General features: G+C 42.4%; 1 protein-coding gene across 1 annotated transcript in view; it reads right to left on the bottom strand.

The window, feature by feature from the left end:
- UBE2J2 (ubiquitin conjugating enzyme E2 J2) overlaps positions 1–16,618 on the bottom strand; it is a 29,930-nt gene extending 13,312 nt beyond the window's left edge. Inside the window, exons 1-5 of the mRNA XM_030222566.1 lie at positions 16,377–16,618; positions 10,247–10,377; positions 7,885–7,925; positions 4,306–4,408; positions 3,679–3,817 (exon numbers count right to left, since the gene is read on the bottom strand). Of these exons, the coding sequence (XP_030078426.1) occupies positions 3,679–3,817; positions 4,306–4,408; positions 7,885–7,925; positions 10,247–10,377 (414 nt within the window). The 5' untranslated portion in view covers positions 16,377–16,618. The remainder of the gene's footprint in view (positions 1–3,678; positions 3,818–4,305; positions 4,409–7,884; positions 7,926–10,246; positions 10,378–16,376) is intronic.
- Between the last annotated feature and the right edge of the window lie 904 nt (positions 16,619–17,522).

Here is a 17,522-nt window from a genome sequence, read left to right on the forward strand (position 1 = left end):
GTGCTACTTTTTGTGTATACCCTACTTTGATTTGTACCTGTGTTCTTCAAGGCACAGACCTTATAAGTCTGCCCAGCACTATCCCCGCCTCCACCCCGCCTCCCAACCACCAGCTCTGGCACAGACCGTATAAGTCTGCCCAGCACTATCCCTGCCTCTCTCCACCGGCTCTGGCACAGACCGTATAAGTCTGCCTACTACTACTACTACTATTTAGCATTTCTATAGCGCTACAAGGCATACGCAGCACTGCACAAACATAGAAGAAAGACAGTCCCTGCTCAAAGAGCTTACAATCTAATAGACAAAAAATAAATAAAGTAAGCAAATCAAATCAATTAATGTGAACGGGAAGGAAGAGAGGAGGGTAGGTGGAGGCGAGTGGTTACAAGTGGTTACGAGTCAAAAGCAATGTTAAAGAGGTGGGCTTTCAGTCTAGATTTAAAGGTGGCCAAGGATGGGGCAAGACGTAGGGGCTCAGGAAGTTTATTCCAGGCGTAGGGTGCAGCGAGACAGAAGGCGCTAAGTCTGGAGTTGGCAGTAGTGGAGAAGGGAACAGATAAGAAGGATTTATCCATGGAGCGGAGTGCACGGGAAGGGGTGTAGGGAAGGACGAGTGTGGAGAGATACTGGGGAGCAGCAGAGTGAATACATTTATAGGTTAGTAGAAGAAGTTTGAACAGGATGCGAAAACGGATAGGGAGCCAGAGAAGGGTCTTGAGGAGAGGGGTAGTATGAGTAAAGCGACCCTGGCGGAAGATGAGACGGGCAGCAGAGTTTTGAACCGACTGGAGAGGCGAGAGGTGACTAAGTGGGAGGCCAGCAAGAAGCAGATTGCAGTAGTCTAAACGAGAGGTGACAAGGGTGTGGATGAGGGTTTTGGTAGAGTGCTCGGAAAGAAAGGGGCGGATTTTATGGATGTTGTAAAGAAAGAAACGACAGGTCTTGGCGGTCTGCTGGATATGAGCAGAGAAGGAGAGAGAAGAGTCAAAGATGACCCTAAGGTTTCGAGCTGAGGAGACAGGGAGAATGAGAGAGCCATCAACAGAAATAGAAAACGGGGGGAGCGGGGAGGTGGGTTTGGGGGGAGAAAATGAGAAGCTCGGTTTTGGTCATATTTAATTTCAGGTGGCGTTGAGACATCCAGGCAGCAATGTCAGACAAGCACGCTGAAACTTTGTTTGGATGCAAGGTGAGATATCAGGGGTAGAAAGGTAGATTTGGGAGTCATCAGCATAGAGATAGTAGGAAAAGCCATGGGATGAGATTAATGAACCAAGGGAAGAATTGTAGATAGAAAAGAGGAGGGGACCAAGAACAGAACCCTGAGGTACGCCGACAGGCAGAGGGATAGAAGTAGAAGAGGATCCACCAGAGTGAACACTAAAGGTGCCCAACGCCTCCCGATCTTGACTAAGCTCCTGAGGATCCATTCCTTCTGCACAGGATTCCTTTATGTGTGAATCTGTAATATATGCATACTGGGGGGGCATGGATTGGGCAGGACCAAAAATATACATTTAATTTCCATTTCAGAAGGGAATGCACATCTACGATCACAATGTTGGGATTTATAGTTGCTCATGGTTACATATAGATTTTGTAATTTTGGGCAGGACGCTACAGCAGGCTAATTGGGGGAGGGGGTAGAGGTGCCCTTAATCCCCCATTTTCCCTCCTGTAAAATCAATAGTGCTGAATGACTGCAGGTACTGTACTTAACTAGGAGCACTTAAATGCACAGGTTCTTCCAAAACATCACACATACACATTTATGTGTCAGGACTTATACATCTAGATTCTAAAATACCAGCTTACAAAGCATCAGATTCAGTACTTAAAATGTGTATATTGCCTAGTTGCCTCCATTGCAAAAGGTTACTAAGTCCAGTCTGATTACTGAGTTAGCTTCAAAGGGTCTGCCTGAAGCATTCCCCTATATAAAGAGGAAAGGTCCCACTTAACTTTCTTTCTGAGAAGTTCTGCGAGAAGAGGACATTTCTCTGGTAAGTGAACATTATTTTGCTCTGTGCTTTGGTAACTTAAAAGATCGGGTTTTAAAACAGGAATTGTAGGTCATTGATACTAAAGTTTGCTTTTTTTTTTTTTTATTATTCCGTCTTTAACTAGTCTCCATACCCTTTTCCCCATAGTCTTACAACATGAACTTTCTGCCATACTGCATTGATAGATAAACCTCTAGAATGCACAGACCAAAGGACAAACATTTACATCAGGCGTGAATGCTGGTCAAAAATACCATCCTAGAAGCCCAGACCAAACATATTCCATGTATTAAAAAAGGAGAAAGGAAGGCCAAAGACAGCTGGCATGGTTAAAAAGTGAGGTGAAGGAAGCTATTAGAGCTAAAAAAAAAATCCTTCAGAAAATGGAAGAAGGATCCGACTGAAAGTAATAGTAAACAGCATAAAGAATGGCAAGTCAAATGCAAAGCACTGATAAGGCAGACTTTGAAAAGAAGATTGTGTTGGAGGCAAAAAACATAGAACAACAACTTTTTTAGGTACATTAGAGCAAGAAGCCGGCAAAAGAATCAGTTGGACCGCTAGATGACTGTAGAGATAAAAGGGGCAATCAGGGAAGACAAGGCCATAGCAGACTGATTAAATTAATTCTTTGCTTCAGTATTCACCAAGGAAGATGTGGAAGACATACCGGTTCCAGAAATAGTATTCAATGCTGACAAGTCAGAGACACCGAAACAAATCTCTATACACATGGAAGATGTAATGGAGCAATTTGACAAATTGAAGAGAAGCAACGCACCTGGACTGGATAACCTACATTCCAGAGTACTGAAAGAATTGAAAATTGAACTTATGGAATACTGTGTGCAGTTCTGGTCACTGCATCTCCAAAAAGATATAGTGGAATCAGAAAAGGTACAGAGAAGGGCAACAAACATGATAAAAGGGATGAGATGACTTCTCTATGAGGAAAGGCTAAAGTGGCTAGGGCTCTTCAACTTTGAGAAGAGACAGCTGAGGGGAGATATGACAGAAGTCTACAAAACAATGAGTGGAGTGGAACAGGTAGATGTGAATCGCTTGTCTACTCTTTCCAAAAATACTAGGACTAGGGGCCATGCAAAGAAGCTACTGAGTAGTAAATTTAAAACAAATTGGAGAAAACATTTCTTCACTCAAGGAGTAATTAAACTCTATAATTTGTTGGCAGAGAACTTGGTAAAAGCAGTTAGCTTTTCAGAGTTTAAGAAAGGTTTGAATAATTTCCTAAAAGAAAAGTCTATAAGCCATTATAAAGATGGACTTGGGAAAATCCAATCTGTATTCTAGGATAAGAAGCATAAAATCTGTTTTGCTGTTCTGGGATCTTGCCAGGTACTCGTGACCTGGATTGGGATACTGTTGGAAACAGGATACTGGGCTTGATGGTCCTTTGGTCTGTCCCAGTATGGCAATGATTATGATATCTTAGACAATGACACTTGTAAAACGGTTGCTCCTGCCACACAAATGTGCATTGCTGCATGTATTCAGAAAAAGCTCTACATCAGCAGTTCCTTTTCTAAAAATACTACTGGAATTTGACATCTCAATTCCAATTTCTATGTTCTATTTCAAATAGGGCTACAAATGTATTTTATACAACAAGAGAGGAGAGGTGCTTTGTAGATATGACACACAATATGCTTACCGTGAAATCTGACGTTTCTATGCTGCCCAGAGTGGGCCCCTTCTCCACCATAAAACTCAGCAAACCTGTCAGAATTGTTGAGACAGACCAAGCTGGATTCCATGTGTCAGGGTGAAAATCAGTGATGGAAAGGCATAATCTGGGAAAAAGATAGAAGAAATGAAACAATACTTAGGGCCCTGCTTACAAAGGCACGCTAGCATTTTCGCTAATCGTGTAGACGCTCATACGAATATTATGGGCATCTATATGGTTAGCGTGTGAAGAATGCTAGCACACCTTTGTAAACAGGGCCCCTAGCAAGAAATCACCCAACTATCCAATTGTTTTACCAAGCACCATAAATGTACCTCAAGGCACTTTACAATAGCATCACAAACTGATACAATATACAGTAAAAGCAAGTGGTTTTAATTTTTAAATATTTTATTAAGTCTAAAATACTACTTGCAGTGCAGAAATAGTTTCAGTCTGACTACACATCCCATAACATACAAGGAATGGCATGATCTCTCATCTTGGTTTTGGGATGTAATAAGGAGAAGTCTTAATTCTGGTCAGGTTGGAAAATTCATTCGTAATAGCTACATTTTATTAGGTTTAGAAAAATAAAAAAAGGACTCTTACCTAGTGTTACATTTAAATCTTCCATTCGGAGTTATCATGTAAATGCTAGGTGGTTTAAAAGGGAACTCGCGTGGAAAATTGAGCTTTCCATGATAATAGCCACCTGTAACACAGAAATATGATAAGGAACAACGAAAATGTGACAAGAAGCAGCAAATCCAAACTAAAGAAGTTGCTCAGAATTGTGATCCAATAAACAAAATTAAACACGCTCACAAATTCCTTCAGCTTCTGACCAGTGAAAACAAAAACAATTGACCTTCAGCTGAGCCAAATCTAGCAGAAGGGAAAATAATGCTGCAGCAGCCAGACCAGCTCAAGGCTGCTGAGCGGGCTTCAATTCTGAGTTGTTGGGTAAGATGCTAATTTAAAACATAATACACAGCAACAGAATGAACCTCTGAAGGATGACAAGAGAGTAAAATATAAAGGTAAGAGTTAAACAGCAAGAACATGAAATTAGAAAGGCTACCTCTCCATAAGGCAGTGGCGTAGCCAGACCCAGTACTTTGGATGGGCCCAGAACTAATTCAGATGGGCCCTTCCACAGCACTCCACAGCTCCCCCCCCCCCCCCCCCCCCCCACCCGGAGATATTTAAAAAATTAGACTTTTTTCACCTACCCCACATCAACATCTCTCTTCCTCCACAGCATCTGCTCGCCCGTCACTGAACCCCGTCCCTCCCTGGTGTACCTTACAGGCATCCCCGGCACCTGCAGTGATTCAATTACTGCTGCCTGTGTCGACCCTGTAGGCTTCCATTGGCTGGGTCCAGCCCTCGTTTTCATCATTTCCTGTCTGGCGGGACCTGGCCAATGGAAGCCTGCAGGGCTAGTGCAGGCAGCAACAACTGAATCACTGCAGGTACCGGGGACACCTGTAAGGTACACCAGGGAGGGACGAGGTTCAGCGACGGGCTGGCAGATGCCAGGATGCCGCGGAGGAGAAATGTTGATGTGGGGTGCCGCTGCTGGGTGAACCTGTGCCCACCCAGGCTCACCCATAGCTACACCACTGCCACAAGGGAACATTTCTAGCTCCAAAAGAGGGAAGCTTGTCCACTCTAGATCTATCTAACATCATCATCAAGCTTTGTACAGCCTATACCAGACATACGCGATGCTATATATATATACATACATAAAGGTTGTTACTTGACTATCACACTCCTTCTCCTTTGCATGATGGAGCCAAAATGAGATGTGCTAGTGCTACAGAACTGCTAATTAATGGCTAATAATATGTTATAATTCCCCCCTTTCCCACCTCACCTTACCCAGTGCCCCAAGTCACAACTTATATTTACTACATTTGTATCCTGCCTTTATCCAAGGCGGGTAACAATAGTCATATACATAATCTTAAACACGTAACAATCGCTAAGCATATGAAGCTAAAGCAGGAGTAACAAAATGATCTTACCAAAAAAATAAAAAACAACAGAAAAGGAAAACAAGAGTCAATCAGATAAGTCTTCATGTAGCCAAAAATGTTTTCACAAACAGATGCATTTTTAGCAGCCGCTTGAATAGTTTTACGTCTTCACAAGCTCTCAGGCATCTGGGTAAAGCGTTCCACAAGGATTATATTGCCTGCTTAGGCTCCAATCAGTTTTAAAATGGAGCAATGGGGCCTACTTATCTTTCCTTTTTATTCAGAATTTCATTCCATAACAAAGTTATTCTCGGACTAGTCGGTACACTTAATCTGTGTACTAAGCTGCTCTAAAAAGTGGCCGGCGCTGGTGTTTTCCACACGATATGGGCACTTTTAGCGTGGTAGTAAAATGGTTGCATCGCCATTTTGTTTGAGTAATAGCCACACGTTAATTTCCCCATTAGCACATGGACATTACCACGAGAGCCCTTACTGCCACCTATCTAGGAGGCAGTACTCCCGCGCTAATCGGGTAGCACGCGGTAATGTGCCCGCGATACCTGATTAACGCAGTTAATGCCTACTCTCAGCCCCCAGACATGCCTCCTGAGCTGGAAAAGTTTTTTAAAATGTTTTTTTCCAGTGTGGGATTAGCACGTGCTCAGCAGGAAACTACCGTGGGACACCTCAGCGCATCCCACGGTACTGCCTTTTTACCACGTACGCCCTCGTTAGGCCTACTGCGCCATGTCCTATCTGCCTCAGCTAGACAGTGAACTTTAAGGAGTGGGAACTGTCTATGCTCTCATTTGGGATTACTCATTTGTTTAAAGCAATGAGGGCATAGTCAATACCAGATAATGAGTAGCATGATACAGTAATTCTACTTCAGCTGTAAATGCATTTTTAAATGGAATGTGTGACAGATGAAAAAAAAAAAAGTACCATAAACCTTTTAAATTTTTTTCTCTCTTTCATAAATGGCTGATGAAGGCTAAAAGAAGCCTTTACAAAGTTACATAGAAACATAACACATGGTGGAAGAAAAAGATCAGCCTATTCAGTCTTCTTATACAAATTAACAGTTCAGTCTCTGCAAGGCCCTATTTTCCCTCAGGTCGCTATGCTTTCGTGAATTCAGATACTACTCTTAGTTCCATCTCCTCCACTGGGAACCTGTTCCATACATGCATCATCTTTCTATAAAGAAGAATTTTTCCTGAATATAATTCACCTTCATCCTCGTTCTAGAGCCTCCTTTCCACTGAAAGAGGCCCACCTCCAGTATATTATCTATGATCTCACCATATATATATATATATATATTTAAAATCTGTCCCCATGTTTATGACAGACTATTAATCATTTTTTTCGCTAACCTCTACTACACAGCTAAGAAAGGTTATAACAAAAAGCTCAGGGTGCCATTATGCTTCCTGGAGGCTTAATTTTTGGTTCAGGTCCAAAAGTGAAACCCAGAAAACAGGAAAATGGGCCATGGGATACAGCATCAGGTTAGTCATTCAGGGGTCCTTTTACTAAGCTTTAGGAAAAAGGACCCTGCGGTAGCGGGCAGAAGCCATTTTTCCCACAGCAGGTAAAAAGCGCCTTAAAAAAATGGCCATGCATTAAGAGTACTCTTACCGCGTGGCCATGCAGGGGGAGCACTTACCGCCAACTAAGGGTTTCTGCAGTAACCAGGCAGCTTGCAATGATGCTTGATTACAGCCAGGTTAGAGCTGAGCTATTAAATTACAAAAATGGCGCAAGCTTGAGTGGGAACTACCACCGGCAGCCACGTTGGGCCAGCGGTAGTTCCAGGATAGCATGTGGTAAGCCTGCATTGGGCTTTCCGATGCTTTATAAAAGGGCACCTCAGTTTTGTGGTACATCTGGCAAGCTAATGCTCTTCAGAAACAGCCCTGAATTAAAATGTTTGGGGACCACTGTAACAATACTAACGAAGCCAATGTTAAACCTTGGTTTTGGATGACTGTCAACGTACAAAATTTAAAAAAAAAATGAAAGCAGGTTTTATCCATTCAAGACAACTTGCTATAGAAACAGGAGGGAAGGGTTTTACTTCTAGCTCATGTCTTTTCAGTAGTAGGCTCAAGGAGAAATCTAAAAACTGACAGAAAGCAGAAATGGTAACAATTTGACTTCATACACAAAAATCTGCTTTAAAACTAATCTTTACCTTCATAAGGAGTTGTTTCAGGACCTCGTACAACATAATGCCTGAGCGAGGAAAGCAAAATATATTAACAGTCCTATTGATGGGATGCAACATAATATTAAATAATCTGCCTAAACACAACATTTACCCCCAAATTCTATAAAGTAGGGTACCCAAATTTATACTTGGTGTGCAAATCTGCGTTTGCAAGTTATAGAACAGGGTCAGTTCATGCATAAATTAATGATGAAGAGCTAATTGGTGCTAATGAGCAATAAGGCATAAATGGCCTTAATTGGTACCAATTAGCAATTATACACACAATTGCCCTCAGTCAGTATTCTGGAAGATAAACAAAATCTGTTGTGTGCAACTTCTAAGGGGTGTGGACATGGGTGGGTCGGGGGCATGCTCAGAGTACTATCACTTACATTAGTTAAGCATGTGTGCTTAAACCAGAGCTCAGGCCTAAACTTACACGTGTAAATGGACACTTATGCTAGCATTAAAATTTGTGTTTAGCGCCATCTATCAGGGTACCTAATTTTACGCACCCTTTCTTGAATTTACCCATTAGTGATTTCATCTTTGCCATGATAGAAAATGCATCTGTGATGAGCAGTACATGGTGTGCTCACAATTCTTGTCTTATGTCTGCAAAATGACAAACAGCTACAAAACATTTAGCTGAAAGCTCCTGCTGTATTAGAAGCTCAGTTCTGTGTAGGCTAGGATACCCTTAATTGTGGGCCAACATGGAAATTACTTTCAAAGATACAAGGGCTTTCCAGAGTGCACACATTCCTTCTTCAGATGTGGTCTCAAAAGCTCAAGCACAATACTTTGTAATAATTCACATGTTAGTGCAACCAAAGAATCAGAAAACAATCCAGTCAGAAAAAACATGCAATAAAAAAAAGTTACTATAAATTTTGATTAACAGAGAGTGACGCCCCGATGCTCTAATGAAAACGCGGGCAATAGAGGCCATTAGCACTGTACTAGCGCCTGCATTTAACTGCACAGAATGTTCAGAGGCTCAGAGCGCAGGAATAAAGCGAGCAGACAAACAGCGCAAGTAGCATGCTAATGTAGTCAAGCTCATGTTAATGATCATTTTATATTCTTCCCCAATGCTCAGAAAAGAGCACTCGAAACAAAACTGCCTTACCGCTGCAAAAAATACCGTCAGCTTGGAGTAGGCATTATACTGTTGGAAGAGAGGATTTCTCATGATTCTTTCTGCAAAATCTGCCAGTTTTGATTGCTTTTGGAAGAAGGAACCCCTTGCAAGCCCTTAAGAGCTGGTCGTGAGAAACAGCAGACCCAAGCGAAAATACACACTGGCATCCGTTTCCTGAATCTAAATCTAAGCATCCAACATTTAAAAAAAACATAAAATAAAAATGCTTTAGGCTTCAGAAAACAGACCCCAATGTGTACTTCATGTTCAGGTTTTACCAGGTGCATGCGCACAGGAGTCGAGCTTACCCTCCAACTCTTTTGCACGTACACCAAGCACAATCCTCCCGCCAAACTTCCTAATGCTCAAAACTATGAGCGCACTTATATTTGCATCTCATTAGCTTTGAGCATTAAGGCACTGTTCCTCTGCGCTGTTCCAGCAGTATTTTTACAGCGTCAGAGCTTTGAGCATCGTTGCCTAACTTTCTGACATCTACTAGCTAAAAAATGGACAGAGGTTGATGCCTTATTGTCACAACACTTTTAAAGACAATCAGCACACCTATCACCAAGGCTTAATTTGTGGACAAAAAAAGTGGAACTGGGGGTAGGGGCGAGCAGGCCATTGGAAAGAGCAACAGTACAAAACAGGCTGAATTAGGGAGCAGAGGGGCTATTTTTTTGATCTGCTCCAGGCTCATGTCAACCTCTCCTGTTCCTTGCAGCCCTGGTTCCGGAGTCTTAAGAAGAGTGGTGGAACTGCACTCCAGACCATTTCTCCAGAAATTAAGCCCCATGTATCAAAAAGAAAGTGTACCAGATACTCCCAAATGTATTTCAAAAACTGATCACTCACTTGTGCAATGAGACTAGAAAACTTCAGACATACTGCTCTAATGTAACCCAGTGAAAATATTCAACCAACGAGGTTAGAGCCAGTAACCCCTGCACCAGCCTCCAGCAGCAGGACTACTACCGTATTTCACAGGAAAGTGATCTGCAACATCAACTATACCTAATGCCAACACAATTCTAAATATGCTGTAAAATAAATACATCTTATCATACTACTGGATTAAAAAAAAATAGAAAAAGAACAAACATTATCACAGGCTCTGAACAATACCTCTATTTTGAAACTGTAACTGCAGAAGGTCAGTGAAGCCGATGAACAATGTGCCCCACCATGAGTGCTTACCATTCAAGGATATTTGAGGGAAGAGGTTCAGCACATATATATGGTACGGGATCCTTCTTAATTCGCAGATAGTCCTGTTTTAATCGTTGTGTTGCTGTTGTTGGTGCTCTCTTGTTACTGTTGCTGCTCATCTAACAAAAACGAGAACACAGATTTGCAGCAATGTTGTGACTCCTCGACAGTCTCATTGCTTGCCAATTCTCACCCACCTCACTCTGTTCCCAAGAAACTTGGGTGCTGCAGGAAGGATTGAGGCAAGCAGTCCCTTGAATTGCTTCATACGTTACCATCCCAGTTTGTCTCATCTCTTATTTATTTTCACTTAATTGCTTCTATCAGGAAAACGTGAAGCAATTTACAGCCAAAAGTAAAACTATAAAAACACAATATACCCTCCCCCCCAAACTTACTGATACAGTCACCACTCTGCACTTTGACATGTTCAGAAGCACTACAATACATTAAAATATATATATAGCACAGAAGCAATTGTCAATTGAAAAATTACCATTAGTATGCAAATCCAGACTAAGACGCCATTATTTCTAAACTGCGGTAAGTTTAGCACAGAGTAACTGCAAAGGCTGTGCGGTAAATACAGACGGTGTGTACAGCATCTGTCCTCAATTTAGCACACGGGGAAGGTATTTACTACACAGTCATTATATAACGTGCAGTACCAGATAGCGGGCGCCATCAGGCACCGCATTTACCATGTCAGCCCTGTCCAAAAGGAAATTAAATACTGCCACAGCAATGCACTCCCCTAGACACCTCCCCAACAGCCCACACACATATGATCCCCCTGCCTGACACCTCTACCCCCTTCTAATCCCCCCAAAGTGCTATACCCCACTCCCCATCCCATACAAATCTGATCCCCCTGTCTACCAACTACATCTCCCAAAAACAAGTTACCATGACCCCTAGCTGTATTCTTGCAATACTGCTGCTAGTGCGCATCCTTCAGAATCCTGGTGGAAGGGGGGGTGGGGACACTTGCTGTGAACCCCAACCACATTTATACACTGCCCATTCCCATATTAAGTAACTAGCTTGTTGATGGTTTTCATTTTTTTGCAGTGCTGTTTAAACACGTTAGTTATTAATACAAGTCCACTATAATGTTTTAACATGCTAGCCGCTTAATGTAGCTTAGTAAAAGGGTCTCTAATTTTGCACATGAAAATGGCAAAAAAAAAAAAGTTTAATATGGGGAAAAAGCCATGTGGAGGGGCATTTTCAATATGACATCTAAATCAGACTTTGGATGTTTTGCACTAAACGTCTCATAGCCGAACAGGAAATATAGCCACAAAACATCTTGTTTTTCCCCTGAAAACGGCCACGCGCTAGATGGTTTTGTGCCTGTGGGTTTATCTTTTTGGTCTATTTTCGGGGGGGGGGGGGGGGGGGGGGGGGGAGTCCAAGTGTAAAGCACACAAAATCAAACCATTGGGATGTAGGATGAGCCAGCAATCTTAGTAGACTAGCCACACAGACGCTCCAGGAGAGTAATGGAGCACCCTAGGGGGGCACTGCTGTGGACTTCATATAAAAGCTCCAAGGTACACAATTCATATCTTATCTGATGAGCCCTCCAAAACCCACCACCCAAACTGTACACCCTAATGGGTGAAAGGGTCACCTATATGTGGGAACAGTAGGTTTTTTGAGAGTTTTGGAGGGCTCACAGTTTCCACCACAAGAGTGACAGGTAAAGTGAGATATGGGCCTGGGTCCCCTTCTCTAAAGTGCACCAACCATTACACTACTCCAGGGACCTTCCTGCTGCTCTAACAGTCATAGACGCTGGTAAGTACTATTTTTATTCACATCTTTGGAGGGTGGGAGGGGGTCATCGGGACACTTAGGGCACCTTATTTGTTCTAAAAACAGATCGAGGTCTATATCAAAATGTTGACATTTTAGCCATAGACGTTTTCCTTTTGTTTCATTATGAATATAAAATGTCCAAGTGTTAGGAACGTCCTAAGCCCGCCCCCAACATGCCCCCTTGTGATTTGGATGTACTGCAGACAAATTGCATAGATAAGCGTCTGCAAAATAGGTTTCAAAAAATACCAAGTTGAACGTTTTGAGAAGAAATTCGTCCAAATGCTGATTTATGACACTTTTTGGACTTTTCTCTTTCGAAAATGAGCCCCATAGTTTAACATCTACAAAACAAGGCTTATTTATTTGTTGCATTTGCACCCCACATTTTCCCACCTATTTGCAGGCTCAATGTGGCTTACACAGTACCGTAAGGCGTTTGCCAAATCCGATAGAGAACAGATACAAGGTTATGTTGACTTAGAAAAAAACAGATACAAGGTTATGTTGAATAGAAAAAAAATTAAAAGAAAAGAAGACATGGAGAAAGAAAATCAGAAACCTTTAACAAAGGATTATGGTAGGGCAACAGGCTCCATTATAGCTATGTTTTCTTGGGCTGCTGGATAAGTACTCTGGGCCAGACAGCACTTTGTTTATATTAGCAACACTGGGGACAGAAACCTCTGGATAAGGGGAGCTCCATATAGCCATACTGAGTATTCATCAGCTAATAAGATTTTTATTTTTTTTTCTATAACAAACAAAAAACTGTTGTTTAAACTTTAATATTTTAAACCTCACTATTTCTGCCTCGCCCTATGCTTGGAATAAATTCCCTGAGCCCATACGCCAAGCCCCCTCCCTGTCCATCTTCAAATCCTTGCTCAAAGCCCACCTCTTCAATGTCGCTTCCGGCACCTAACCATTATTCATCTATTCAGGAAATCTAGACTGCCCCGATTTGATTGACTGCACTTTTTTGTCCTTTAGATTGTAAGCTCCTTCGAGCAGGGACTGTGTTAAATTGTACAGCGCTGCGTAACCCTGGTAGCGCTTTATAAATGTTAAGTAATAGACATATATCAGCAAAATAGTAACTACTACTGTCTGGCAAATATGAGACTTCTAGGAAAAAATGCCCGTTTCTGAGTGCAATGAAACGGGCGCTAGCAAGGGGCCCCCTCACTCCGTCCCTCGGAGCTACTTGCGTTACTTGTTCGGGGTTCGCATTCGCCTCGCGTTTTGGCCCTCGAGTGTTATAGCTCCGCCCTCGACATCATGACGTTTTGACGCGAGGGCGGTGCAGACACTCCAGGGCACACCGGATATCTCGAGCGCCTCAACTTCCGTGGAGGCTTCAGAACGTTGGGGTTGCCTTTTATATAGAGAGATTTTCCTATTATTTGATAAATATTTTAAATTGCATTGGTGTTTATATATACACAAGGAGCTCTTTTATATATAAACTACTATACTAAAATGTATACACTAGATCACCTTAGTGCTCATGTATACATACTAGGGGCTCTGCCTTATCAGAGCAATGTGATGGTATTTGAAATGGAAACAAAAAAAATTACTAAAACTTTCTGAGGGAGGATACAAGATGGCACAAGACTGATGTGCGAGCATGTGGATTTTCCTACAAAAAAAAAAGTTTAGCTAGCTATGGGGAAACAAAAAGGCAAGTATAAAATTTACCCCATGGAGCCAGACTCCCTCCTCCACAGGCCCTATGAACCAGTTCATTAAGCATCTTGCTCCCTCAATGTCTGGAGCTGTGACATCACTTGGTAGCAGCCAGAGGCAGGTGGGCAGACTCCTCCTCTGGATTCAAATGTCATCTTGAACCCAGGTGACAGGGCACTTCCTTTACAAATACAGCAGGAGATTGTGTCAAACACTTCCAGTACTGCCTGCAGTGGTGGACTGCCTGGAGACCTGGCCCCATGCCTGTATCGAGTTAGATGGTGCCGACAACTGCAATGAAGATTGGACATACAGATCGGAAAACAACGGTGGAGGCCTTGATCCAGAATGGGGCAACATCACCACTGGTACCAACCTGGCAGGCTGATGAGGACTAAAGACCCTAGGTTTTTCCCATGGATGATAGTTGAGCTGGCGTTAGGATGGCTAAAGGGGACAGTCCTTGAAACAGCCTGTGGAGGCGAAACATGCATGTCGGATGTTACATCCCCAGCTTGATAATAAGATGAGTACAACAAATTGTTTAAACACTTTGAAGTAAAGAATAAATTAAATTTAAAGTGCACCGATGAGGTGGCGGCTACCTATTATCTTACCAAAGTGTGAAGGCACAGGCAAGTGGCACTGCTGAGGTCACCAAATATATTGAAAAGTATCATTTAAATGAGAAAAAAACACATTGGTGGAAGATCAGGTGACATCAGTGTTGCAGTGACCTTAAAATTTTCATTATCACTATAGCAGGAGGAAGACAGTAAGATATTGTGAGTTTCCTGTATAATAACATTAACTGTTAATTGCCATTTGTGAGGAATATCTATTTTTCAAAACACAGAACTGAGACTTTTCTTATTTCCAAAATTAAGATGTTTCCTGACATTTTTAAGTGCAGTCAGAAGAAACAGCAATTTCTTTTAATGCATGAGGGGGGAATTCTCTCTCAAAATTCCTTGTAAATGTATTATTTAATATCAAAGTTTTGCCTTCTCAACTAACTGCCAATTGCTTGACAAAATGAGCCTGCAGAAAGTTGCTGATGTCCAAACTAAAAATATGTACACCCACATTGCTGGGCCCAAGAGTATAGCTGTATCGACTTTCTGCACATACTGTCAAAAGCCAGTGTCCTTTATTTATTTATTTGCATTTGCTATACCACCTTTGCTAACCAGCAGTTCAAAGTGGCCTACAAACTAAAAAACATAAAATAGCAGGAAAAAAAACTACAATATCAGATAGGCAGAACACAATAAAATTCTAAAAAAAAGTGGTCACCCTCATATTCATCTTAATATTTGTTACAGAAAAAGGAAATAATTTGGATATATACACTGTATTACGATGTGTTTTGCCTCTGACAGACTCTTGATTTAGCTTGCTATGCTACCTTAAATTATGTATACAGACTGCATTAGGTTAGGACTACATGGCAGGCTGGTACTCTTCTCATCGCATCTGCAATTCAGCATCCAATATGTGCCACTCTTTACTCTCTATATGTAAGGGAATATATTCCACAAATCAAGTCTGAAGACTTACCGGTCTGGTGATAAACACCCAGGCAAACTAATATGCCCCCGACAATAGTATGTAACCCTCAACTAAAGGCATAAATGTACATCGCCACGTAAGGCAGAAACTGGAGGGTTTAAACAATGAAAAATTGGAATGTGGTACATAAAACTCTCAAACATTTAGTCCACAAGCAGGCATAACTTTCAAGCAAGATTTATTCCACCAGCAGTGTATGCAAGAGCCAAGTAACTATATAGCAAGGGTACCAATTCCCAAAACAGCAACTTGATTCCCTCACATTAACAATCTAAACAGCTACTCATACTCTTCTGTAGGGATTAATCTAACTGTACTTCTTGAAGTCAGGAAAATCTACATTCGAGAACTATTCGATTTCTGCAATTACTCACAAGTCTGCTTTCATACACTAAGCCGAGCTTTCAAACCATTTATTCATTGTGACAATACGGAGAAGGTAAACCACGTCCCCGCTTCAGTGGAGCCCGGCGCGCAGACATCCGATTCTCAATCCCCGAGGCTCTATTCACCCGGCGGTTCTGGTCTCGGTCCCAGAAAGCGATAGGTAGCCCAATTACACACACACACACGCTCAGTCACTTCAGCCCTGTGTCAAAGGGGCCACGAGGATAAGCGGTTCTTATTAACCACTCGCCCCACCTACCCTCCTCTCCTCTTTCCTCTACACATTAATTGATCTGTTTGCTTTATTTTTTTTTGTCTACTAGATTGTAAGTTCTTTGAGCAGGGACTGTCTTTCTTCTATGTTTGTGCAGCGCTGAGTACGCTTTGTAGCGCTATAGAAATGCTAAAGAGTAGTAGTAGTAGTAGAGAAAGGCCATTCACAGGCAGCGACAAGAGGAAGCATGAGCCCAACTCGGGGGAGGGGAGGACGGAAAAGGGAAGCGAAGGACACCCCTAGAGATGAGAGAACAAGGAGGACAACCCCAGGAGAGCAAAAAGTCCAGAAGCAAAACAAAGAGAGAGAGAGAGACGGATTACAAGAGGGGCGATGCACAAACCGAGCCTGCCGGCTTTCTCCCATTACCTCTCTCAGAATCGGTCTCCAGATCACCGCAGGGTCAAGTCTTCCCCTGCTCGGCTCTCGCGTTCGCCCTCCTACTGGTCAGCGAAGCCTACAGAGGCAGCAACTCGCACCGGCCTGGGGACACCGCAGGTCCTGCGTTTCTCTCGGACTCCGGGCCGAAGAATAACGCAGGGCCTGCAGCTAACTCCGAACTTCCCTCCTCCTCACAAGAACCTCCGTATTCAATATGGCGGCTAGAGGGGGCGGGGACAGAAAGACAGAGATGCGTCTACATCCGGTGTCCCATCTACTTCCGGCGCAGCAGAGAGAGAGACGGAGCGCGAGGAAAATACATTCAAGGAGGTTTAATAGACAGCATTGGAAGCGAGCCTATCTAGGCCACTGTAAGCGAGGAAGCCAATTTGGGTAATCTCTGTTTCCAGTCCCCCCGCGCAGCCGTCATTGCCGTTCACTCAAAACAAAACAAGCAAACCTATGAGCTGGTGCATCCACGTTGACGTTCTTTATTGTTGGTCCATCTGTAACAAGTCTAAAGCTGTTTCAGTTGGATAGACAGTGCCTTAAAAGGTGGAGGAGAAAAGAAATAACAATCAAATATCATTAAAACAGCTTCAAAAATTATTGTACCTGGTAGAAACAGCAATTATTAGCTCTGTAGTTTGTGCTCATTTTTCTTCACTATTCTTCTATACAACACAGATGGCCAGACTTCAGTGAGAATATCCAGTTTCCTGATGGTTCATCTTAACTGTTGTTGTAATCTGTCTTGGGAAGCCCGGTGTTATAAAGATGATAGAATATATTGAAATTAAGTGGAAGTAGAATAAAACTCTCCTTTCATTGGGGCACAGGGAATCACATCTTCATCTGTTTTGTAGGAGTTTAGCTTTTAGATACACAAATGGATTATTCTGTTTTGAACATGTTTCAGGAGCAAGTGGTTTGTAAGTCAAAATAAAAATAAATATTTTGTTTCATGCAGATCTCTTTTGTTTAAACATAAATGGGCTGTATGCCCCTAATGCAGTCCATTGGTTTTCTTCTATTTTGTTCTTAGAACATAAGAGTAGCCATTACTGGGTCAGACCAGTGGTCCATCTACCCAGTATCCTGTTTCCAAACAGTGGCCAAGCCAGGTTACAAGTA

This window comes from Microcaecilia unicolor, chromosome 13 (genome assembly GCF_901765095.1).
Source record: "Microcaecilia unicolor chromosome 13, aMicUni1.1, whole genome shotgun sequence".
Classification (NCBI taxonomy): domain Eukaryota; kingdom Metazoa; phylum Chordata; class Amphibia; order Gymnophiona; family Siphonopidae; genus Microcaecilia; species Microcaecilia unicolor.